Source organism: Callorhinus ursinus, unplaced genomic scaffold (assembly GCF_003265705.2).
Source record: "Callorhinus ursinus isolate GAN/ISIS: 27379988/994484 unplaced genomic scaffold, GSC_fseal_2.0 scaffold23, whole genome shotgun sequence".
Classification (NCBI taxonomy): Eukaryota; Metazoa; Chordata; class Mammalia; order Carnivora; family Otariidae; genus Callorhinus; species Callorhinus ursinus.
The window spans coordinates 9,957,218-9,984,008 of NW_027397085.1; the positions used below are offsets into that span (position 1 = coordinate 9,957,218).

General features: G+C 43.0%; 1 protein-coding gene across 1 annotated transcript; it reads left to right on the plus strand.

The window, feature by feature from the left end:
• Nucleotides 1-4,664: 4,664 nt before the first annotated feature.
• CD180 (CD180 molecule) lies at nucleotides 4,665-26,703 on the plus strand. Its single transcript, XM_025892866.2, has 3 exons — nucleotides 4,665-4,892; nucleotides 19,994-20,160; nucleotides 24,087-26,703. The coding sequence occupies exons 1-3, from the start codon at nucleotides 4,803-4,805 to the stop codon at nucleotides 25,813-25,815; spliced, it is 1,986 nt and encodes a 661-aa protein (XP_025748651.1). The 5' UTR covers nucleotides 4,665-4,802; the 3' UTR covers nucleotides 25,816-26,703.
• Nucleotides 26,704-26,791: the final 88 nt, after the last annotated feature.

Consider the following 26,791-nt stretch of genomic DNA (forward strand, 5'->3'; position numbering starts at 1 on the left):
TAATAATGTGAATATGAATAATCTCAGCTCTTGGAAACGTCAGGCTCATGTTGTTCTTTTACATGCTTAAATTAAAAAAAAAAAAATGACAGGCTTGGATTAGCTTATTTTAAAGCTTATTTTTAGTTTTAAAATTTCTAATATTAATGTACAACTATCAGGACGACTTTATTTCAGAGTTAAGGGTTTATCTCGGAATCCCCATCCCCAGTCCTATTCTGTAGTCCCTGTAACCCAGTGCCTGTTAATATATTCATTTAAAGCTTGAGAGAAAAACCCTAAGGATGCCTTTAACATTTATGCCTTTATAAAATATACCAGATGAAAGAAAAGTTACTAAATGGCCCTGACATTATGGTTAATTGGAAGTTAAAACTTGATAAATATTCTTATATATTACACATATTTCCAGAACCATATGTGTAACCAGATGACCACAGATAATAATGAAACCTAGATTTGGGGAAATGTTGAGTTTAAAACATCCATTTTTGAATGGTTATAAACTTAAAATGCTATAACTTTTAAATCCAGTTGAAGTGGTTATAATTCCAGGGACTGGCTATTTCTGATACCAGTCATCTTGGAAAGGCGTGAATCCTGGGGCAGGAAATGCAAACTGTCCCTGGATTGGACAAGAAGAACTCCCCCTTTCTCTGAGAACAAAGGCCAAGGAGGCCTGGGCTCTGAGATGTGAAAAGGCCTGGGGCATTTTTGTGGAGGGGAAGTGAAGTCCCGGGAACTCAGGTTCACGGACCATGTGAAGATACGATGCCTGCTTGGTTAATGGTGGTGGTGGTGGTGGTGGTGGCGGTGGCGGTGACAACACAGCCATCAACCACAGCATAGAGACACAGGCAGTTCTGGAGCAAGACGATCAAAGGTGGCATGGCGAAGCCATCAACACAATGAGCTTGAACTCGAGCACGAGGTAAGAAGAGCCATGTCTCCTCTACAGGTGGGGAAGGGGCTCTGTCTAGCCTGGGGACGTCACAAGAGCCGCCAACTGAAAGGCAAAGGCGTAGAGCATGACGAGAAGCCTTGAGGTCTCTGTTCTAAGGGGCCCACAGGCAGCACACCAGGAAACCCTGGGAGAGAGTGGGGGAGGACCTAAAGAGGGCTTTACTTCTGGACGTCATTGCTCTGAACCTTCACGGTCTAGTAAAATAAACAAATATGGAGAAATACAACAAAAAGGCATAAAATTGATCACAAGATGCATTAGAATATTCAAGTTTAAGTAGAATTTTAGATGCAAGTAGATTTCGCCATCTGGGGGTGGGGGAGCAACCAGGAGGAAGGGCAGGCATGACCCAAAAGCAGAACAAAAACTAAATGTACAAGAGGAAAAATAAAAAAAAAAAAGATAGGACAGTTGTACACCACCTGGTGCCCATAAGCTGTACATGGAAATTAAGCATCTAGTTCTTCACTAAAGTTGGAAGACAGAAGCCTATTTTGGTTTGTAAACCCCTGAAAGTAAGCATATTAGCCCTTGGGTTGTAGCAAAGAAAGGGCTTGAAGAGGCAAACAGGGTATCCAAGGTATCCTAAGATCCCAAGTCACTCCTCCAGACTATAATCAAATGGAAACACGAGAAATTGAGGGCATGGGCCTCCCAGACATGAAAGCGGGCAGTTCTGGGAAGTCACCCATGAGGTGGCAGCTCACCCAATGGATGAAGGCATGGGAACATGGGGCAATAACTGCCCTGGTTACTGGTCCAAAGAGATAAATGAGTTTCTAGTGCCTTTCTCACCTTCTCCTTTCTCCTTCCTTATCTCTGCAAGAACTGGCTCTTAAAATAGGGGACGGCAGTTCCATCCCTTAACGGCTCTGTGAATTGGTCGGGATCACAGCAATCGTGATGTCCACCGCTCCAGCCAAACCTCTCTTTGTTTTCTATTTGCCAAGAAGGGGCAAACCCACCTGGAGTAAGAAAGAGTCGTTGTCAACAAATAGCAAGTATAAATCCATTTTATTGGCTCAAGCCAATCAGTTACATTAGTAAAATGGAAATCGCTGTTCTGGAAAAGTGCCTTACAGATAAGCTAGTCTAACTCCATCATTTGACAGATGAGGACATTAAGACACAGAAGGACCTTCCCAGTGACTCACAAGTTAATGGCAAAGCTAGAACTAGAATCCAAGTCACTGCTTTCCTTGGGAGACCTGGAAAATATGCAGATAGACTGTAAGGGATTCGGAGGCATGCAGGTATGTAACAGTTGGAGGAATTAGAGATTTTTAACCTGGGAAGGGGATCATTCAGAGACATCTTAACTACTGTCAAATAGCTAAAGGACCAGCAATAGATAAGGGCTTGAACTTGTTCTGTTGGCCGGAGGAAAGGAAGATCATTGGAGGGAAAATGTTAGTGTTTTGGTGGTTTAGGTTTTAAACAGTCAAAATTTGCCAAAACAATTTGTTGGGGGACGGTAAATTTTCTGTCACCTGAAGCATTTCAGAATAGACTGGGAGGTAATGTAGTGTATATGTTTTGTCTATGGAAAGGGGTGGGGCAAAGGGTGTGGAGGAAAGAATTCAGGCATGAAAATCATTTGGATGGGGTGACCTTTAAGAGCATGTGATTCTTTACAACCTGGTACCAAATAAGGGTTTCATTCTTGCCTTTGAACTCTAAAACCTATCTTCCCATCTGTTTGCAATAGTTTAAATTTTAATCTATTTCATATTTCAGGGTATTATGCCCTGAATATTTGATTTGAATGCTGTGGCAGAAGGTCACTCATACTCATTTATTTTCTTTTACTCTTATACACTTGCAGTGAGTCTTTTGAAGCCATTATGCAAATGCATGCAAAACATATGCAAATAGTGTGGCCTCTGAAAATGACAAAATCCTATGGCCTTAACTGAGCCATCAAACCTTTCTTTAATAAGAAAAGTAATAACACCTTTTCAACATCTCTGGGGCAGGAGACAATTTCCTGATAGTGATATTTATATGACATCGGAATTGGTTAATCAGAGGAGTAACACGTTCTTTATATTTACATAGGACTTAAAGGTTAAAAAAGCATTTTCACATGTATGCTCCTGTTTGATCCTCATAATTACCCTGTGAGGTCAGCAGAACAGGAATTGGAATTCCTGTTCTATTTTTCACATGGGAAATAGACCCAGACAAGTGACATGACTTGCCCAAGTTCATTTGGTTGGTAATCAGTGGACTTGAGGCCAAGAACTACACTCCTTCAAGACCAGAGCTCTTGCTTTAAAGACATGCCTTTAAAGCAAGGTGGGCTGTCATCGAGTTTGCTTGCACTGTGTTTTACCAAACGCATCTTTGGAGCTGCTTCTGTCATGAGGATGGCATTGGAGCGGTGAGACTAGAAAAGCCTAAATATTTGTAGCAGCCCTAGCACAATGCCTAGGCCATAGTTTCTTCAGCCCCCTCTGCCTTGCAGCGTGCTCTGACATCTCCAGGTGACGAACTGTCTTCACCCCACCTATTCTTCACTCTTTCAGGAAGCAAAACTCTTTCTTAAATTACGGAGGGTAATAACACAGTCTCCACCATGAGACCATGGATCTGAAGCTGTTGTCCACCATTTCCTAGTTGTGTGGCCTTAGAGAGGTCATTTAATTTCTCTAAGCATCAGTTTTTACATCTATAAAGAGGAGGAACTAACAGCACCTCTATGGTAGGACATGCGATAAGGATATAAACACAAACAAAAAACGCCCTGCCTGGTGTCTGACATATAACAGGTGCTCAATAAATAGTAGCTCCTATAATCCTTGATTAGCAGTCATAATACAGTAGTGGGAGCAGCATGTCGAGTCATTCTGAACTCTGCTGCGAAGAACCAGGCTCTGGGAAATGGAATGGGAGAACCAGAATGCCCAGCAGCCCCTCTATGCCAGGAGGCTGGAAAACAATGGCTGAGGTAGCTAAATTCAGCCCAGGGAGGAATGCCTGAACTCTGCCTTTCTTTAATCACTACCCCATCTTGCACCATGATGAGGGTAATTGCCATCCTGCTTGAAGCTATTTCTGAGAAGAAACAGAGCCAAGGCTGACATCCTTCACCCTGCTCTCCTTGCCGGACTGCCCCATATACAGCAGTGCCCCCTACTTCCCTGGGTTGGAAGAGAATAAAGGGGGGATTCCATTCCACCTCAACTGCTTTATTTGGCCTGCATCACTGGGTCAAAGGATGGATGTGTTGTCCTCCCGTACTAAGAGCAGAGGCAGGAGGAGCCAGGCAGCCTGGGCAGCCGTGGAGGGGCCTGTTCCCTCCTACTCCAGTTCGCACCTCCAGCAGGCCCCGCCACAGAACCTGATGGGCCTTCCGTCTGCCCCCACGGCATGCCGCGGCACCTCTCCCCATGGCTCACCTACGACAACTAGCGAAGCGGCTTCCTTTGTGAGGACAGCTTCCTGCCTCTACAGCCTCTCTGGGGGAAAGGGACCAGAAGCTGTTGGAGTTAGCCAAACCCATGAAGCTGGCCTAAGTCAGTAAGTCTGGGTGACCCACCCCAGAGGGGTGCTCAACTGTTACATGCTTGCCAGGAAATGCACTGGGCCATTCTGGGGCTGGGTTCTCAGCTATTTTTGGCAAGGATTGGTGGTATGCAAAAGCAACTTCCCCCTTTTTTTTTTTTTTTTTGGCACAGACCTAGCAAAAACTGAGCAATCAACATTTCTTGTTCCCCTGTCACCCTCCTGAGCACCTCTCTGCCTGCCGAATTACTGAGGCCATTACAGTTGGATTCCATTTCTCCACTTCAGGCACGGAATAAGCCCAGCAAGCTGGGGTGGCCTCATTCTGGTGATGGCTCTCCGTACCAGCTGCTTCCTGTTGGCGGTGATGTTTTCTGCAAGTTGTAAAGCCATCACCTCCTCGGATGGGATGTGCACTGAGGTGAGTCTGAACTGTTTGTCTTTAACCAGGTTAAACTGCCTGGAGATTTTGAGATTCAGCATGCAGTCCTATCTGAGCCTTGGCCTCCCAATATCCACTGTCTTTAAAAGGGTGACACAGTGTGTAAGTTTTTCTTTAGAGTGAATAAGGAGCCCAGGGGATGGGCTCAGCCAGGGGATGATCTGGGAGATTCTTCACTGGAAGAAGTGAGTGTTTTCCTCCTCTGCAAACAATTCCCTAAAAAACAATCCTGACTGGGGGCTCCTGGGTGGCTCAGTCGTTGAGCGTCTGCCTTCAGCTCAGGTCATGATCCCAGGGTCCTGGGATCGAGCCCCGCGTCGGGCTCCCTGCTCAGTAGGAGGCCTGCTTCTCCTTCTCCCACTCCCCCTGCTTGTGTTCCCTCTCTCGCTGTGTCTCTCTGTCAAATAAATAAAATCTTTAAAAAAAAGAATGATCCTAATTGGGACATAAGATACCAGCAGGGTCTCAGGGCAAAGGACAGCCCTCCAAATGTGCTTCCAACATGGAGGGGCTTTTTGCCCAACAACCTAGCATAAGGCCACTACCCCAAATAGTTTTCTGGTTTCCTGGAGATTAGTGAAGATGGCGTGTGCCAGGTTTTAGAGCATATAAAGATCACTCTGAATGAGTCTGGCTTTCTTCTCGCACTGGACAGCCCTCTATCTGTTTTATTAACCCACAGGAGTAACAGTGGAGAATAGGGCCAGATTGCATCTTCTGTTTTGGCCCATAACAATATTTACCAACTTGTGGGAAGTTCTTGGAGAGGATGGTGAGAGAAGGGAGAAGGGCCTCAGTCTCTTGCAAACTTCTAAAATGTTCCAGTGTTCCTCCCACTGAGAAACTTTTCACGATTCTGGAGGCTAGAAGTCTAAGATCAAGGCGTCGGCAGGCTTAGTTTCTTCTGAGACCGCTCTCATGGGTTTGTTCTCTCTGTGTCTTCCTACTGTATTAGGGCCTCTCCTAATGATTTCATTTTAACTGAATTACCTCTTTCAAGACTCTCTTTCCAAATAAAGTCACATTCTGGGGTACTCAGGTTAAGACATATGAATTTGGGGGCAACACAAATCAGCAAACAAAGGAAGGGGTTCAAGGAAGAGGTTTTATCACCCCCAGAAGGCTACCTCCCCCTCATTCAGGCTGGAAGGTCAATTACACACAGACATGCAGGGGACATGATAAGAGGCTCGGAGTGGGGACACCACCTCCTCAGTGATCAGGGAGGTATGCCATTCACTATCTGACAACATCCTCAGGTAGGATAGTACCACAATTAAATTCCAGCTCACTGGGAGGCAAGCTCTTTTATACGCCCCCCTCTTAAGCCTACCAGTCCAACTCTTAAACCCCTGCATTGCTACAAAGCCCACGCAGCCCTCCAGAGGCCCACAAGGTAGTCCTGGGAGGCTCTGGAAAGCCCGTGGAAATACTAGACCATCTCACTTCCTATGGAGGACACTAGGTTCCAGAGTTGCCAGTTCCTTTTTGCAGGTGGCCCAGGCTTTGGCAGGGGAGAGGGGAAAGCAGCAGGGCGAGCATCCTAGGCCTTGTGCTACCTATTCCACAGCCCCCCTGACGCTCAGGTGGCAGAAGTGATGCTGAGGGTCCCGGGATCTCTGGGCCTGGCCCTATGCTGCAGCAAGAGCTTTCTTTTGGGAAAGTCAGGCGAGGCTGAAACCTTTCAATACGACAACCTCCTTGCAACTCTCCCTCCGAAAGGACCAATTTTCAATGCTTTGGAACCAATGCAATTAACATTGGATCTATACTTTCGTTTACATCCTCTATCGTGTATGAGTTCTTGGTAACAGGATTCGCAGACTGTTTCCTGAGCGATCACTCTCTGTGACTCCTGGGACGTTGCTCGGGGATACAAAGATGAGTGAGAGTTTGGTCCCAAGGTAAGAAGTGCTGCTGGGAAGTGCGATAAAAGTGAGAAGGATAGGAGAGGAAGCTTTGGGTTGAAGTGTTTGGCCTTTTTTCAAGCGCAGATCACCCCAATTTGCCCAGCCCTCTTGCTCACCTTACTTTCCTCTTTTGTTCTGCCCTCCAGGTTAAGCAGATTTAACCACACACTGTCTATGGGCTCCTGTGGGCCCCGTTAGCTCACCAAGCCCTATCCTGAAAATAAGGCTTTTGTTTCGCTTTGTCTGGAGTTTAATAAACCTTTTGCTGAAGTAAAACATACATACAGAAGGCTCCCCAACCCTAAGTGTACAGTTCAGTGAGTTTTCACCAAAGGGAACACACGCATGTGACCGGCACACAGATCAGAAACAGCACATTCTCCGAAGGCCCTTCAGGCCTCTTTGCAGTCACTAGCCCCCGGGGGCATCCAGTATTCTAACTCCCATGACCAAAGAATGATTTTTGTCTCTTTGTGAATTTTATATACAGGAGACCACATGGTATGTACTCTTCTGTGTCTGGTTTCTTTTGTTCAGCATTAAATATATGACATTTACCAAAGAGCCTGCATAGAGCAATCATTCGTTTATCACGTATTGTATATTTTTTGTGTATTGTGGTAGTCTCTTGTATTAGTGAACCACTATTTATTCATTCATTCTACTGTTAATGGCCATTTCCCTTGTTTTCAATCTCTTGGCTATTATAGATGCTGCTGCTTTGGACAGTCACATCTATGTCTCTAGAAAAGAGATGTGCAAACCTTGATTGGGTGGTGATGTATTTGGTCATAGGGTATACATGTATTTAATTTCAGTAGATATTGCCAAATGGTTTTCCAAAGGGTTGCTACCCATTTATACTCATTGGCAATGTATATGAGTTCTGATTTCTCTGTATCCTCACTAATAGCCTCACTATTGTTTAAGAATGTTAACCATGCTGCTGGATGAGTAGTGGTATTTACTGGGATTTAATTTTTATTTTCCTGATGATTAAAGTGAGTACATTTTCAACTTCACTGGCCATTTGCCTATCCTTATGTGTGTGTGCGAGGGAGAGAGGGAGAAAGAGAGAGAGAGGGAAGTGCTTCTTCTTTTGCCCATTTTCCCTTGGGTTATCAGTCTTTTAAAAATTGATTTGTAAGAGTTCTTTACGTATTGTGGACACAAGTCCTCTGTCAGATTGCAAATATCCTCTCCCACTCCATGGCTTGCCTTTCCACTCTCCTAATGATACCTTCTGATGAACAGAAGTTCTTAATTTTCATGTAGATTAATTTGTTATTGTTCCTTTATTTTCAGTGCATCTCTGTCCTGTTTAAGAAATTTTTGCCTACCCCAAGGCCATAAAGATATATCCTATGTTTTCTGAAAATATACTTTGGATTTATTTCTATTGCCAGGTTTCATATTTACATCTACAACCCACCTCGAATTGTTTGTTTTGTATATGATGTGAGGTGGGAGTCAAGATGAATTTTTTAGTAAACTTTTTATTTGAAAAATATTTCAAACCCAGACAAGTTCTAAAAATGTAATGAACATCCATAAACACTCCATGTGGAATCCTCCATTGTTATTTTCTACATGTTCTCTGTGCGTGTGTGTGTGTGTGTGTGTGTGTATCATAAGTAACAAAATTAGAGCCATGACCACGTATTTGGAGGCTGACAAATGTGCAAAGTCTAACTGGAATAAGTGTTCTGTGATTTGAATTCTAGTAGCCCTTTAGATGCACTCTTGAATAATTACTTTGGGGTGTAGACACAACACCTCATTTCACATGGGCTCATCTTAGCTGTCCTGTCCCCTCCAAACTGTGGTAGGAGGCAGTCCTTTAGTCCTGCGGAGGGGTGGGCAGTGCTTAGTGGAACTTCTTGTTAAGAGAACTCCAAGTTCACAAGTTCACAGATACAAAGACTTCTGCAGAGTTGTCAACAATGACATGATATTGTGATGATTCGGAGAAAGATGACTCTCGTCTCGTGAGTGCTCAACATACATTATCTCATTGATCCTCAGAGCTGGCCCGCAAACAAGGTTATCCCCCATCTATAGTTGAGGAAAAATAAGGCTCAGAGAACACAGTTTAGTGGTTGAGAGCTGGGATTTGCCCCCGAGCAGTCTGACTCAAGACAAAGAGGAAACGAACTGCATATAACTGGGATGCCCTTTGCCTGGAGGTGTCAGTTTTAAGACTGGGTCCTCCTGGGAATATTTTATGTTGGGGAGCAATTATTACTCTGGGATTTGACGTAATCACACTGCTGTCTCTGGATAGAGGAATGAAAAATGGAAGGAGGGTCAATGTTTGTCATCCCAGACTCCTCATGCAAGGGGAGGAGCTAGCCGCTGTGGGTGCCAAATGCAGACGAGACATTCATTGGAGAGGTGGGAATTGGCACCCGGTGAAACTCAAAGGGTTCAAAATTAGAAAATGATTTCAACACTTTCGAGAAAAGAAAATGCAGTGGGATAGCAGGAAGTTAGAGATACAGTGGAAGGCAGCAAAATAAGATCTTGATTGAAAAAATGCAAATGTATAGCTGGGAGGGAAAGGGATTGCAAACACAGAGGTTGCACTTGGAAGTCCTGCTGTGGCGAAAAGGCACAGCTCCAACAGGACGCTAGGGACAAAGTGGTTGGTGCCGGTCCCAGTGCACACGGGGTCGTGAGTAAATGCTCCCTGACTGGGAAGGTGGGGGGGAGGCCTGGGACGGCTGCTGTGAATGCCCCGCAGCCTTGCTCAGCCCTGTATGGCTGCATGAGTTCACAGCAAAAAGGGACCCGTCTGCCATGGAACCAGCCAGGCTAGGAGAGAGAAGGTCATTTCAGACAGTGACCTGGCACTGAGGGCTAGAGAAGGAGAGCTGGTTTTATAGGAAGTGCTCATGTGGAACTCAGAGGAACCACAGGGGCTGCCTGGAGAAGCGATGAGCACGTGTCCCTGGCAGCCAGCCCTGCCCTGGGCAAAAGGGCAATGGCCACACGGTGTTCCCTTTCTGCAGCCTGTCCCTTCCTTCTCTCTTGCATTGCTGTTCTGTGGTCCCGGAATCCTGTGCTCTGCTAATCGCACTCCCACAAAGTTTTGAGATGGATCCTCACAGTAAGCAAGACACAACTTCATTCATGCAGGATTTCTGCCAAAAATGTATAACCTGCATCAAATCATGAGGAAAGATATGACCCCCAAGTGAGGGACATTCTGTAAGATATGAGGCTGTGTTCAGTAAAAAAATGAAATAAAATAGGAGAAGAAAAGATGGCGGAGGAGTAGGGGACCCTATTTCAACTGGTCCCCGGAATTGAGCTGGATATCTACCAGACCACTCTGAGCACCCATGAAACCAGCCTGAGATGTAAGAAGATCTGGATCTCTACAAACAGAATTTTGTGGGCGGTTGGTTTCAAGGTAGGAATGATTCCGCAGGCAGATATCGGAGGATAAATGGCAGCGGGAGGGAGCCTGGCCATGGGGATCCTACACGGCCGGTGAGCGACAGACTCGTGCTGGGGACCCAGCACAGACTCGCAGACGGGTAGCTTTAGGGCAGCCTCTGGGGCAGAAACCCGGAGCGGGGTTGCACGCGGTAGAACTGGGAGCAGCTGGTGGTTTTAGAACCTCAAAGGGCAGAGACATGCTCCAACCTAGAGGCAGGACTGGGGGCGCTGTGGAGGGGCGCACAACCCAGGCCGCTGCAGTTTATAGCAGCATGGACAGAAACGGAGACAGTGTGGCCTGGAGAGCTCACTGAAGAACAGACTGCGGTCTTTCTGCTCTGAGGCAGAGGATTGGAAACGGTCTCTTCTACTCTGAATCGCGGGAGACGCGGAAAGCCACCAGAGAACAAAAGCCCCCAAAACTGATTCCCACAGAGCCCATCCCCCACCACAGGGGGGCAGGGCTACTCCACCCAAACAGGGTTGCCTGAGTAACAGTGCAGCAGGCCCCTCCCCCAGAAGACAGGCTGGGAAAACAAGAGGCCAGCAACCCTAAGGTCCCAAGAAAACAGGTATATCTTGCTTGGGTTCTGGTCAATAATTTGGACTCTCTACATTCCCTCAACCACCCGTCAACAGAATGACTAGGAGGAGGAACCCCCAAAATAGAAAAGACTCAGAGATTATGACTTAGGCTGCAGATTTACAAATGGATTCAGATATAACCAAGATGTGGGAGATGGAATTCAGGCTAGCAACTGTGAAGACAATGGCTAGAATGGAGAATTCAATTAATGGCAACATAGAGTCTCTAAGGGCAGAAATGAAAGCTGAATTGGCAGAACTTAAAAATGCTATCAATGAGATCCAACCCAATCTAGATAATCTAACAGCTAGGGTAAGTGAGGCAGAAGAATGAATAAGTGACCTGGAAGACAATATAATGAATAAAAAGGGAAAAGAGGAGGCCAGGGAAAAACAACTCAGAATCCATGAAGCATTCCAATGTCAGAATAATTGGAATCCCGGAGGGAGTGGAGAGAGAGAGAGAGAGAGGACTAGAAGATGTATTTGAACAAGTCGTAGCTGAGAACTTTCCTAATCTGGGGAATGAAACAAACATTCGCGTCCTAGAGAGAGAGAGGATCCCTCCCAAGATCAAGGAAAATAGGCCAACACCCTGGCATGTAATAGTAAAACTTGCAAATCTTAAAACCAAGGAAACCATCCTAAGGGCAGTTAGGGGGAAGAGATTCCTTACGTACAGAGGGAGGAACATCAGAAAAACGTCAGACCTATCCGCAGAGACCCGGCAAGCCTTAAAGGGCTGGCAAGACATATTCAGGGTACTAAACGAGAAGAACATGCAGCCGAGAATACCTTATCCGGCAAGGCTGTCATTTAGAATGGATGGAGAGATGCAGAGCTTCCAAGACCGGCAGAAACTGAAAGAATATGTGACCACTAAGCCAGCCCTGCAAGAAATATTAAGGAGGGTTCTATAAAGGGAGAAAGACCCCAAGAGTGATATAGAAAATAAATTTATAGGGACAGTCTATAAAAACAACGTCTTCACAGGCAACATGATGACAATTAATTCATATCTTTCAATAATTACTCTCAACGTGAACGGCCTAAATGCTCCCATAAAACGGCACAGGGTTGCAGATTGGATAAAAAGACAGGACCATCCATATGCTGTCTACAACAGACTCATTTTGAACCTAAAGGCACATCCAGATTGAAAGTGAAGGGATGGAGATCCATCTTCCATGCCAGCGGACCTCAAAAGAAAGCTGGGGTAGCAATTCTTATATCAGACAAATTAGATTTTAAACTAAAGACTGTAGTTAGAGACACAGAAGGACATTATATCATTCTTAAAGGGTCTATCCAACAAGAAGATCTAACAATTGTAAATATCTATGCCCCCAACATGGGAGCAGCCATCTACATAAGCCAACTGTTAACCAAAATAAAGAGTCATACTGATAACAATACGTTACTTGTAGGAGACCTCACAGATCATCTGAGCAGAAAATCAACAAGGAAACAAGAGCTTTGAATGATGCACTAGACCAGATGGGCCTCATAGATAATATACAGAACATTCCACCCTAAAACAACAGAATACTCATTCTTCTCGAGCACACATGGAACTTTCTCCAGAATAGACCACATAGTGGGTCACAAGTCAGGTCTCAACCGATACCAAAAGACAGATTCTTTCCTGCATATTCTCAGACCACAATGCTTTAAAACTGGAACTCAATCACAAGAAAAAATTTGGCAGAAATTCAAACACTTGGAAGCTAAAGACCACTCTGCTCAAGAATGTTTGGGTCAACCAGGAAATCAAAGAAGATCTTAAACAATTCATGGAAACCAATGAGAATGAAAACACACCAGTCCAAAACCTATGGGATACTGCAAAGGCGGTCCTAAGGGGGAAATACATAGCCATCCAAGCCTCACTCAAAAAAATAGAAAAATCACGAATTCACCAACTAACTCTACACCTTAAAGAACTAGAGAAAAAGCAACACACGATGCCTCTAAGACACGCATTAGTAGAGAAATAATAAAAATTAGAGCAGAGATCAATGAATTAGAAACCAGAAACACAGTAGATCAGATCAACAAAACTAGAAGTTGGTTCTTTGAAAGAATTAATAAGATCGATAAGCCACTGGCCAGACTTACCCAAAAGAAAAGAGAAAGGACGCAAATTAATAAAATTATGAGTGAAAGGGGAGAGATCACGACTAACACCAAGGAAATAGAAACAATTATTAGAAATTATCAACAACTATACGCCAATAAACTGAGCAATCTGGATGAAATGGATGCCTTCCTGGAAACCTTATAAGCTGCCAAGACTGAAACAGGAAGAAATTGGCAACCCGAATAGGCCAATAACCAGTAGCGAGACTGAAGCAGTGATCAAAAACCTCCCAAAAAACAAGAGTCCAGGGCCTGATGGATTCCCTGGGGAATTCTACCACACATTCAATGAAGAAATAATACCTATTCTCCTGACGCTGTTTCAAAAAATAGAAACAGAAGGAAAACTTCCAAACTCATTCTATGAGGCCAGCATTACCTTAATCCCCAAACCAGGCAAAGACCCCATCAAAAAGGAGAATTTCAGACCGATATCCCTGTTGAATAAGGATTCCAAAATCCTCAACAAAATCCTAGCTAATAGGATCCAACAATACATTAAAAGGATCATCCACCACGACCAAGTGGGATTTATCCCCAGGATGCAAGGGTGGTTCAACATTCGCAAATCAATCAATGTGATAGAACACATTTATAAGAGGAGGGAGAAGAACTATATGGTCCTCTCAATTGATGCAGAAAAAGCATTTGACAAAATACAACATCCTTTCCTGATTAAAACTCTCCAGAGTATAGGGATAGAGGGAACATTCCTCAAGTTCATAAAATCCACCTATGAAAAACCCATAGCGAATATCATCCTCAATGGGGAAAAGCTGAGAGCCTTTCCCTTAAGATCAGGAACACGTTAAGGATGCCCACTCTCGCCACTATTGTTCAACATAGTACTAGAAGTCCTGGCAACAGCAATCAGACAACAAAAAGAAATAAAAGGTATTCAGATTGGCTAAGAAGAAGTCAAACTCTCTCTTTTCGCAGACGACATGACACTTTATGTGGAAAACCCAAAAGATTCCACCCCCAAATTAATAGAACTCATACAGCAATTCAGTAATGTGGCAGGATACAAAATCAATGCACAGAAATCAGTTGCTTTCTTATACACTAACAATGCAACTGTAGAAAGAGAAATTAGAGAAACGATTCCATTTACAATAGCATCAAAAACCATAAGATACCTCGGAATAAACCTAACCAAAGAGGTAAAGGATCTATACTCTAGGAACTACAGAACACTCATGAAAGAAATTGAAGAAGACACAAAAAGATGGAAAAATATTCCATGCTGGGGCACCTGGGTGGCTCAGTCGTTAAGCGTCTGCCTTCAGCTTGGGTCATGGTCCCAGGGTCCTGGGATCAAGCCCCTCATTGGGCTTCCTGCTCAGCCGGGAGCCTGCTTCTCCCTCTCCCACTCCCCCTGCTTATGTTCCCTCTCTCACTGTGTCTCTCTCTGTCAAATAAATAAATAAAATCTTAAAAAAAAAAGAAAGAAAAGAAAAATATTCCATGCTCATGGATTGGAAGAATAAACATTGTTAAAATGTCTATGCTACCCAGAGCAATCTATACCTTCAATGCCATCCCAATAAAAATTCTAATGACATTTTTCAAAGTGCTGGAACAAACAATCCTAAAATTTGTATGGAATCAGAAAAGACCCCGAATTGCCAAGGAAATGTTGAAAAAGAAAAACAAAGCTGGGGGCATCACGTTGCCCGATTTCAAGCAATATTACAAAGCTGTGATCACCAAGACAGCATGGTACTGGCACAATATGCCTATAAGACATATAGGCCAATGGAACAGAATAGAGAACCCAGATATGGACCCTCAACTCAAATAATCGTTGACAAAGCAGGAAAAAACATGCAATGGAAAAAAGACAGTCTCTTCAATAAATGGTGCTGGGAAAATTGGACAGCCACATGCAGAAGAATGAAACTCGACCATTCTCTAACACCATACACAAAGATAAACTCAAAATGGATGAAAGACCTCAATGTGAGACAGGAATCCATCAAAATCCTAGAGGAGAACATAGGCAGTAACCTCTTTGACATTGGCCACAGCAACTTCTTTCAAGATACATCTCCAAAAGCTAGTGAAACAAAAGCAAAAATGAACTTGTGGGACTTCATCAAGATTAAAAGCTTCTGCACAACAAAGGAAACAGTCAACAAAACAAAGAGGTAACCCACAGAATGGGAGAAGATATTTGCAAATGACATTACAGATAAAGGGCTGGTATCCAAGATCTATAAAGAACTTCTCGGGCGCCTGGGTGGCTCAGTTGGTTAAGCGACTGCCTTCGGCTCAGGTCATGATCCTGGAGTCCCGGGATCGAGTCCCGCATCGGGCTCCCTGCTCGGCGGGGACTCTGCTTCTCCCTCTGACCCTCTTCCCTCTCGTGCTCTCTCTCTCTCTCATTCTCTCTCTCTCAAATAAACAAATAAAATCTTTAAAAAAAAAAAGAACTTCTCAAACTCAACACCCAAAAAACAAACAAACAGTCAAGTCAAAAAATGGGCAGAAGATATGAAAAGGCACTTCTCTGAAGAAGACATACAAATGGCTAACAGACACATGAAAAATGTTCATCATCATTAGCCATCAGGGAAATTCAAATCAAAACCACACTGAGATACCACCTTATGCCAGTTAGAATGGCAAAAATGGACAGGGAAAGAAACAATAAATGTTGGAGAGGTTGTGGAGAAAGGGGAACCGTCTTACACTGTTGGTGGGAATGCAAGTTGGTACAGCCACTTCAGAAAACAGTGTGGAGGTTCCTCAAAAAGTTAAAAATAGCGCTACTCTATGACCCAGCAATTGCACTCCTAGGTATTTACCCCAAAGACACAGATGTAGTGAAAACAAGGGCCATATGCACCCCAATGTTCCTAGCAGCGATGTCCACAATAGCCAAACTGTGGAAGGAGCCGAGATGCCCTTCAACAGACGAATGGATAAAGAAGATGTGGTCCATATATACAACGGAATATCACTCAGCCATCAGAAAGGATGAATACCCAACTTTTACATCAACCTGGATGGGACTGGAGGAGATTATGCTATGTGAAATAAGTCACGCAGAGAAAGTCAGTTATCATATGGTTTCACTTATTTGTGGAACATAAGGAACAGCATGGAGGACATTAGGAGAAGGAAGGGAAGAATGAAGGGGGGGAATCGGAGGGAGAGAGGAACCATGAAAGACTATGGACTCCGGGAAACAAACAGGGTTTTAGAGGGGAAGGGGGTGGGGGGACGGGTTAGCCCGGTGATGGGTATTAAGGAGGGCACGTACTGCATGGAGCACTGGGTGTTATATGAAAACAATGGATCGTGGAACACCACATCAAAAACTAATGATGTATTGTATGGTGATTAACATAATAAAATTTTAAAAATAAATAAATAAAATAAAATAAAAAATATACATCTATCTCAATGCCATGAGAGTCAACAAAAGGCTAAGGAATTGGCACAGACCAAAGAAGCCTAAAGAGCCATGAAAACTAAATGCAGTGTGTGAACTTGGATTAGAAAAACAAAATTAGTATAAAGGACAATATTAGGACAATTGCCAAAATGTGAATATGAACTGTATGTTGGACAATAATACCCTATCAATGTTCAATATTCTGAATTTGGTAACGGCACTGTGGTTACAGAAGAGACATCCTTGTTCTCAGGAAATTTAGGGGTAAAGGGACATGATGTCTGCAATTTACTATCAATAAAAAAGAGAATGAGAATAGCCTCTGTGTGTGTGTGTGCGTACTCCTGCCTTAAAAAAAAAAAACAATAACTGGGGCACCTGGCTGGCTCCGTTGGTAGAGCACGTGACTCTTGATCTCGGGGTTGTGAGTTTGAGCCCCACACTGGGTATAGAGATTACTTAAAAATAAAGTCTTTAAAAAAAAATATAATAGAATGCAAACAATTTAATACTGCTTGAGTGATTCCAGAGCACGGGGAGCTTTGTGTCACCATCCATAATAGTAGCTGTGATTGTACAGGAGTGTAAATATGAAAGTCAAAGGGGAGGGGCTGTGTGTGTGTGTGTGTGTGTGTGTGTGTGTGTGTAGCTTAGGACATTCTCCTAAATGTGCTTGATTTTTAAATTCTCTTATAAACTGCAATTCTTGTCATTTGCCTCTTTCTCCCAGGAATCAAGGGCAGAGAGTTCATTGCAGTTTATACCTAACTAGAGATTAATGTATGACACAGGCTCATGGTGGATTTCTCAATACTCTGTGGTAGTGTTATCCACTGGTTCTCAGTTTTTCACTGGGTTGAAACTGAGCTTTTTCATTTATCTGTCTTTGAATTTGCTAGAAGCTCCCTCAGGCCACTGGCTCAGTAGAGCTCCTGCTGGATCCTCAACTTTCTGAATTACATTAATGCAGTAAAGTGCTTAGTAAAGCACAGAAGAGGACTAATTTAGGTGTCACGGGCACTTATATATTCAGGAGAAGGAGGGAATCACCAGCATGGTGCCTTTTGCTAAGGAACAGAAAAGAGCAAGACGACTCGAGGGAAGGTCCCTTTCTCCAAGTGTATGTGACATCAGTTATGCCAATGGAGACCAGAAAAGAGAAATGCCTTCTCAAAGCTACTCCAAACCTTAGCAGCTACTGGGGCAGCTACTGGGCCTAGCAACATGTGTTTTCCCCACCAGTCGGCTAAATCTAAGTTTAATTGCAAAGTGTGCATTTCAAGGACATTAGGTGGATCTGTGGCAGAGCCCAGAGGCGTTTGGGTCTCTAAAATGGGTCCGAAGAATGAATTGCAAGGAAATAAAAATAACAGCATTTTCATTAGTGACATTCATAACATTTTCACAATATAGAAGAAAACTGGTGATTTCCTGTAGATGAGCATGCTTCATGTCCCTACAAAAATGAGCACCACTATGCAGAAGTTAGAATCGAGCAGAAAGCAATTAAAACGGTGACATCTCTACAACACCAGGCTTCACAGTGAAGGAGAATGTGCTCAGTCTTCTGTTTCCTGCTAAGCGGGACTGTCTGCAACTCAGTTTGAGGATAGCTGTGAACTAGAGTCTGCTGGGGCAGGTCTTGCCCAGACCAAGACAGTCTCAGCGGGGCCGCTGGTAGGACCACTGTGTGGTGAGGGCAAAGGCAGGTCTGAAAGGGTGGATGAAATCACATACAGTCTGACATGATGTGGGAGATGGCCCCCAGGTGCACCTTCCCGCAAATCATTTCTTTCTTTCCTAGGAGCCTCCTTGTGTGATATATACCCCATCAGACCTACATCCTACCCCACACCCCTTCATCCTAAGGCATCATCCAGATAAATTATGGCCAACCCCTTCCCATTTTTACCTAGCTTGTCCAAGATTTGTGAGGCAGGGCATCTAACAAGTAGTGATTAGCAGACTTCTAAATACTTGACTCCCGTGGGGCACAGGATGAGGCAGTCCTCTGAGCTTACATGCATGGCTGCGCCCCAGTGCTAGGGTCTGGTATCAGCAGCCTATGGTTCCAGAGATCCAAAACTGAGTCATGCTTCAAAGTTGCAAGGCCTCACGACCTATGGTCTGTGCCACACTGCTAGTTTGTTTAAACGTTGTATTAAGAAAAAAAAAGTTTTTTGATGTGGTGGTCAATGATTCATTAGTTGCATATAACACCCAGTGCTCATCACATCACATGCCCTCCTTAAATATTAAGAAAATTTCTAAGCAGATACAGAAGTAGTTAGTTACAAGGAACCTCCGTGAATATGTATCTATATTCAACAATCATCAATATCTTGCCTACTGATTTCACCTAACCACTCCTCCCCTCCTTTTTGCCCTATTTTAAAGGAAATCCTCAACATCAAGTCATTTTATCCAGAAATACTTCAAGAGGCTTCTCAAGAGAGTAAGAACGTTGCTCTTATAATTAACAAAATTCATAATTCCTTAACATCTTCTAATATCCTGTCCTCAAAGTTTCTTGATAGTCCCTAAAATGTCTTTTCCTAATGCTTTATTTGAATTAGAATCAAAACAAGGGGGCTACTGTATTGTTATTTGGTTTTACCTCTTAAAGAACTTTTATCTCTTGGTCACTTTTGACAGGAGCAATCTTCTCTTGTCCCACGCCCCTCTCTCTCTACTTCCCTAACACCATTCACAAGTCCAGAAAACAGAGTCGGTAATTCTATAGAATGCCCCACCTTCTGCATTTGGCTCACTGCTACCTTGTGGTGCTGTTTCACTTAAATCCGTCATACCATCTGCAGACTACAAGTAAAGTCTTGGATGCAAATTTAACTCTGGGGGGAGAGCGGGATGGGGAGAGGGACGAATACCTCATAAGCAGTACTGTGTACTTAATATTGTCTCACATTAGAAAGTGTGTAATGTAGGACTGTCTTGTTTTAGTGATGCAAATGCAGAGTTGTTTGTTTTCAGACTGAAATAAAACATTTCCATGCATCCAAAATCAAAACTACGAAACAAAGTATGATCAGAGAAGTCTTCTTTCCTTCCCTGCTCCTCCATCTGGTTCCTTTCTTCCTCTTCAAGGCAATGAGTTTTGGGCTTTTTTCCATGGTTTCTTTTTGAAAATATAAGAAAGGCACAAACCTTTTTTTACAGAAAAGGTAGCACAGAATATGCAACATACTACATACCATATACCATGCACTACATACCATACATGTACATCCTGTACCTGGCTTTTTACACCTTACAGTATACCTGGATATCACTCCATATCAGCATGTGGAGATCTTACTCATTCTGTTTTCATTTGCAGACAGTTCCATCTTGCGAATGTACTGTATTTCATTCAACAAGTCCTATATGGATGGATAATCTGGTTATTGCCTATCTTTTGGTATTACAAAAATTACTAAAGTAAATAATCTTCTGCATGAGTCACTTTGTGCCTTTGCAGGTATATATTTGGTAAAGATTGCTGGAAGTGGGATTGCTGCTCAAAGGATAAAATATATGTAATTTTGCTAGTCGATCAAATTACCAACTCTGACATGAATTTACATTGTTTCTCTCATCAGAAAGAAGCCAACAACACATATAACTGTGAAAATTTAGGTCTCACAGAAGTTCCCAATACGTTACCAAATACAACAGAATTTTTGGAATTTGGCTTTAATTTCTTGCCTACACTTGAAAATACAACTTTCAGCAGACTCGTAAGTCTTATCTTCTTGGACTTAACCAGGTATGTATCTGAGTTCCTTGTCTGTAGTTGATGTTTTACTTATGTAATAACACAGCTTGCATTCAAATTGTTTCCAGGATCTTCTTTTGGGAGCACAGGGACACTCTGTCTATCCTGCATGTTTACTCTTTCCCATGAAATGTTTTTATGCAGGTGAAATGTAATATTTAAAAAACCCAGTCAGTGGAGAGAAAAGTGGATTATTTTCAAACTAGATTGCATCAGCAGTGTTAAGAAGTTCTAAGGAATACTGATTTTAAAAAAAAACCTGAAAACAAATCTTGTATTAAATCAGATGCCATAGTTTATTCTTGGGTGAGGACATTTTAAGAAAAATTTACAGGAGAAACACATAAGCTACTCACTTTTTCCTCCTCTAAATTGAGAAAAGAGTTCCATTATTTAATTTTAGAAGCTGAATCAGGATTCCAAAGGCTGAACCAGTGTTTGTGAACCAATGGGCAGAAGTATCACAAGAAAATAAGGGAAGAAAACAGAAGGGAAATACAGCCTGCGTGTGTGTGTGCATGTGTGTGTGTAAGACGGGAAAGGGCTTTGCATGTGGATGGGGTCTGCCTCCCTTGCAGCAGCTCTATTTCTTTGGTGGTTCAACTTGAGTTTCTGCAGAGTGGCAGAGCATTCACATCCCTACAACTATTTCAACTCTATAACCACCCCTGGGAGGTAGGCATGCTGAATATCACCGTCCAACTCATGTTCAATGAGGAAATGGAGGCTCAAGGAGATTTTGTGAGTTTGCTTAGGGTCACAGAGTAAGGGAACTGGGACTCTGCTCTCCTGAGTCCCAGTCCAGAGGCCCCCAGGGGACCCCAGGCCACCTCCACAGCCAAGATTCCACAGGCTGCCTGCCCACACTTCACTGAGACAAAGCCTTGCCCTTTCACACGGGGACAGAGGTAAGTCTACTACCTACCCATTGTGCCCTTGAGACATTTACTTTCTCTCTACTTTACCATTTCTCATTTTTAGATGGAATGAGTTTGACCACATTTCTAAGGACTGCCTGGGGCCGGGAGAGCTTTTCCAGCTAGAGGACCCTAGGTTTCCTCTTCTGTTCTTTTCAAACGGTGATACAAATAGGACCTCGTACTTTCTAAACCCCCTCTCCTTAGCTCCCCGAGCCCCTGCCTCTTACCTGGCCACCAGTCAGACACTATTTTTATTACTTTACACAGCTACTGTTTCTTTAGCTTTACCAACATGTTTTCTGTTTTCTTTGCTCATTCTTCATCTTGCTTTTCAGACTTTCTCTTGGAACGATTTTCCTTTTTTCCTGAAGTAGATATCTGACAATTTCTTCCGTGAAAGTCTGTTAGCAGTAAACTCCCTTGGTTTTTGTTTTGTTTTTCCAAAAATGTATTTCCCACATGATTCCGAGTTGGTAGGTGTTTTTCTCGGCCCACTGATGCTGCCGTTCCATTCTCCCCTTGTCACTGTTAAGACAGTCACCTGTCTATGTAATCACTGCACACACACACGTAATCTTTCCTCTCTGGGTGTTTCCAGTAGTTTCTCTTTGTCTTGGGCACTCTGTAATATCACTGTGCTGCACTGTGTACATCGTTGGGCTCCTTGAATCTGCAAACGGTGACTTTCATCAATTCTAAAATATTCTAGCCATTATTTGTTTGAAACTTGGTTTGCTCCCATTCACTCTTTCATCTCCTCTGATTCTCTGATTCATATTGCAGCTCCTCATCCATCCTCCATACATGTCAATATGCCCTTTTTGTTTTCTGCTTCTTTGGTGGTTTGGACTATATTCTAAGTAATATTTTCACATCTACTTTTAGTCCATTAGTATCCTCTTCAGCTGTGTCTAATCTCTTGTATAAACTGTCCTTGGTCTTTCAATTTCATTAACTTCCTATTTCAGTAAATTTCAGTGACTTCATTTTACAAATATATCACATCAGTTTTAATAAATTTTTCCTTCATCATATTATTGGTTCACACTGTTTCCTTTAAACATATCAAACACATGTTTGATAGAAATATATTTATTATATATTCTGATAACATATATCAGGTATCTCACATATTCTTTATAAATCATATATATATTATCAGATATACCTCATACTTCTAGTATCTGCTGTTTGTTTTAACCTGATTCTGTAGAACATTTTTTAAAAGGATTTATATATTTGCTTAAGAGAGAAAGCATGAGCAGGAGGGGCAGAGGGAGAGGGAGAGAGAACCTCAAGCAGACTCACGCTGAGCGCAGAGCCCGACGCAGGACTCCATGCCATGAACCTGAGATCGCAACCTAAGCCGAAACCAAGAGTTTGATGCTTAAGTGCCTGCACCACCCAGGCCCCCCTGTAGAACACTTTTTTAACTGACTTTGACTAATTAATTCCCTTATGTGTTCAGTGAAATGTTACTTTGAGCTCATTTATCATTTGAAACTTGATGTAGATCCTTGTTTAAAATACTTTCCTGGAATTAGACAATGGTATAATGGCTACAGAAAATAAGCCTACATTTTTTTGGAGATGCATAATGAAATATGTATAGGATATCTAGGATCCAATTTAAAATAATTCAGGAGGGAGAGGTAGGAACAGAAGAAGCAAAGAAGTATATATGGCAAAATCTCGAGAACTATTGTAACTGTGTGATAAATGAAAGTCTATTGTACTATGATCTTTACTTTTATGTAAATTTGAAGGTTTTCCATATTAAAAGTTAATTAAGTAGGTACATTACTCCCGAAGAAATTTCTGTTTACTTCTGCCAATTACCTGAAGTCACTATCATTCCGGAGCCACTTGAAACTCAATTTTCTCCAGAGGCTTCTTTTGGGTGGTCCACAGAGGGAACGTCAGCTCGGGCCGCGGTCCTCATGAATAGAAGCTTATGGTTAGAGACTCTCAGAGGAGACCTCTCTCATTATTGTTGTTGTTCCATCCAGAGCTATGGCCAAGAAAAACACGTATCCTCAAGGTCATCCTCTACGACTTTTTTTTTTAAGGTCATCCACTGAAAGGATCCCTTTTGAGGGTCTTGGCGGTTGGCAGGTTTTTGATAGGACCTCTTACTCTGCTTGGACCCCAACCTTTGTCTCCTGCCATGGTGCATGTGGCTTATTACAACTCGGGCTCTAGGCCACCAAGGACTGGCAGACATTGGCAGATATGACAAAGCTAGCTCTAGGGATCACTTGCTCCTAGGGATTCCAACTTCTTTTTCTAAGGGAATTAGAATTCTAAGGAATTCCCTTATTGATCTCCAGGGGAGTTCTGTGTGTGTGTGTGTGTGTGTGTGTGTGTGTGTGTGTGTGTGTGTGTGCGCGCGCGCGCGCGCGCATACATGCTCGCACCTGTGTGTGCATGCATAATCCAGTATTTTCAGATGATTCAATACCAGGATGAAAACTCTAGTGTTCCATATTTCTATGGAGCATTTTCATATGTATCATTTGACTAACAGCTGTTCCACAAAGTACTCATCATTTCTATACTTTATAGCTACAACAAAAGAGGTTGAGGTAAGTTGTGATTTGCCCAGAATGACAGAGATACATATATCATATATCATATGTTATATGTTATACATTATATATAACATGCTGTAAATTACTTAAAATAGTAAATAGTTGGATTTTGCCTACACTCAAACCGCTAACTGTTCCTTAGATTCTAAACACAAACCTCAGAGAGTTCAATCCAAAGAGGTAAGATACCTGGAAAAAATTCTAAATTAGAGTTTTCAGAATTGAGGTTAGCCAATTAATTCAACAGATCATCTGTTGGTACTGAAGAAAGTTTTTTGTGTTTTATTTCAAGTAACAATGTATACTGTTTTTACTAAACACAAAAGATGGCTTTGTTAATGTAGGTCACTGCGATAGTTTTTCTTTTTTCCAGTTAATTACTATTAAATGTTATTACCTTTGCAAGGTGCCAGATCAACTGGGTACATGAAGACACTTTTCAAAACCATCATCAGCTGAACACAATTGTGTTGACTGGAAATCCCCTGATATTCATGGCAGAAACATCTCTTAATGGGCCCAAGTCGCTGAAGCATCTTTTCTTAATCCAAACAGGAATATCCAATCTTGAGTTTATCCCAATGCACAATCTGGAAAACTTGGAAAGCTTGCATCTAGGAAGCAACCATATTTCCTCCATTAAGTTCCCAGAAAACTTCCCAACCCGGAATCTGAAAGTTCTGGATTTTCAGAATAATGGTATTCACTACCTCTCCAGTGAAGACATGCATGTTCTGGAACAGGCCACCAACCTAAGCCTTAATTTCAATGGCAATGACATTAAAGGCATCGAGCCTGGAGCTTTCCATTCAAACATCTTCCAAAGTTTGAAATTTGGAGGGACTCTTAACTTGTCTGTTGTATTAAAAGGTCTACAGAACTCTACTACTCAGTCTCTCTGGCTGGGGTCATATGAAGACACTGATGACCAAGACCTTACGTCAGCCATGTTTGATGGACTTTGTGACATATCTGTTGAAAGCATCAATCTACAGAAGCACTATATCTCTGACATCTCATCTGCCACATTTCGGTGCTTCACTCAACTCCAGGAATTGGATCTGACGGCAAATCACTTAAATGAGTTACCCTCTGGGATTGAGGGGATGAAGGCTCTCAAGAAATTAGTTCTCAATGTAAATAGTTTTGACCAATTGTGTCAAATCAATGCTGCCAGTTTTCCATCCCTTACAGACCTCTCTGTCAAAGGCAACATAAGGAAACTTGACCTCGGTGCTGGGTGTTTGGAAAGACTAGAAAATCTTCAGAAACTTGATTTAAGCCACAGTGATATAGAGGCTTCTGACTGCTGCAATCTTCAGCTCAAAAACCTGGCCCTCTTACAGTACCTAAACCTGAGCTACAATGAGCCTCTCGGTCTCCGGAGTCAGGCGTTCAAAGAATGTCCTCGGCTACAAGGTCTAGATTTGGCATTTACCCACTTGTACATTAAGGGTCCACAAAGTCCTTTCCAAAACCTCCATCTCCTACAGGTTCTGAATCTTTCTCACTGTCTCCTGGATACCAGCAATCAGCACTTTCTAACAGGCCTGGTGGATCTCCGCCATCTAAATTTACAGGGGAATCACTTTCAGGATAGGAGTATCTCAAAGACCAACCTACTTCAGACCTTGAGCAGCTTGGAGATTCTTATTTTATCCTCCTGTGACCTCCTCTTCATAGACAAGCAAGCATTCCAGAGCCTTAGGAAATTGAGTCATGTTGACTTAAGCTACAACAGCCTGACAGGCAATAGCATTGATGCTCTCAGTCATCTTCAGGGAATCTACCTCAATATGGCCGCCAATAACATCCACATCATCCCATCTCATCTCCTCCCCACCTTGTCCCAGCAGAGCACCATTAATTTAAGTCACAATCCCCTGGACTGCACTTGTTCAAATATTCATTTTATAACATGGTACAAAGAAAACCTGCAGAAATTTGAGGGCTCAGAGGACACCAAGTGTGCGAACCCCCCATCTTTAAGAGGAGTTAAGCTGTCTGATGTCAAACTGTCTTGTGGGATTACGGCCACGGGCATTTTCTTTCTTGTAGTATTTTTATTCTTGGTTGCCATTCTGCTCATTTTTTCAGTTAAATTCCTTCTGAGATGGAAATACCAACACATTTAATGCTGAAGGTTTCTAGAGATGGCAAGTCAATGTGTTCAGTGAGAATGCCCCAAGTAAAGGAACTGTTGTCTGTTCCTTTTCGGTCTGTCAGACTTTTCGGACTGGTTCCTGCAGCTGGGCAGGGATTCGTTGTGCTTTTCTGAGTCCAAGAGCTAATGAACCTTCCTGGAACTTAAACCGACTAGGGCTGGGGGTGCCCAACCACAGCTGTGAGAGACCCAGAGCCATTCCTTCACATGGAAGGTGGTTGGAGGACCCATGGCAGGGAAAGGCCAGGAGAAGAATGCACTAGGAGGCCATCTCCCTTCCACTTGTGGGCACCCCTCGAAGCAGCTCCTACCCTGACCCTAAAAGATGATCAACTCTTCCCACTAAGCAGTGCTGACAGCCCCAGCCCAAACTCTTGTCTCCCACAGCTTGGACATCGTGCTTGGCTCTGAGTCCTCAGTAAGGCAGTCATTTGAAAAACGTGTTGAGGATAAAGTCTCAAAGCTTATTTTAAATGCAAAAGGGGATACACGGTGAATTTAAAAGAAGAGGCCGAGAAATGAATCTTGACATCAAATTGACTTCACTAATCTCCTTAATCCTTAGGTTCCTAAGGCCTCTACAAAGCCGCTAGGGTGCAAATAGCTACCAAAAAAAAAAAAAAAAAAAAAAAGGCACCCACCAGCCCCCATCCCCCAAGGTCTAGGAGTTTAGCTACATTGGCCCCCCTCTCTTCAGAATCATGGAAGCACCTTCTACCTATCTGGGGTGTTTGCTCTTACATTACAAATCCTACCTTACGCACGGGCCGTGGTCCAAATGCTCTTCTCATTTGGATGTCTGGTCCTCAGAAGCTTCTCTCCCGCAGAAACTATGAAATAAATGGTGGTTTGGTTCCCAGGCCAGCTCTCAAAAGTCTGTTCACCTGGGACAACAATTGAGACAGCACATTTCTGTTGAAAACCAGTGGAAGAAAACATTGCTTGTA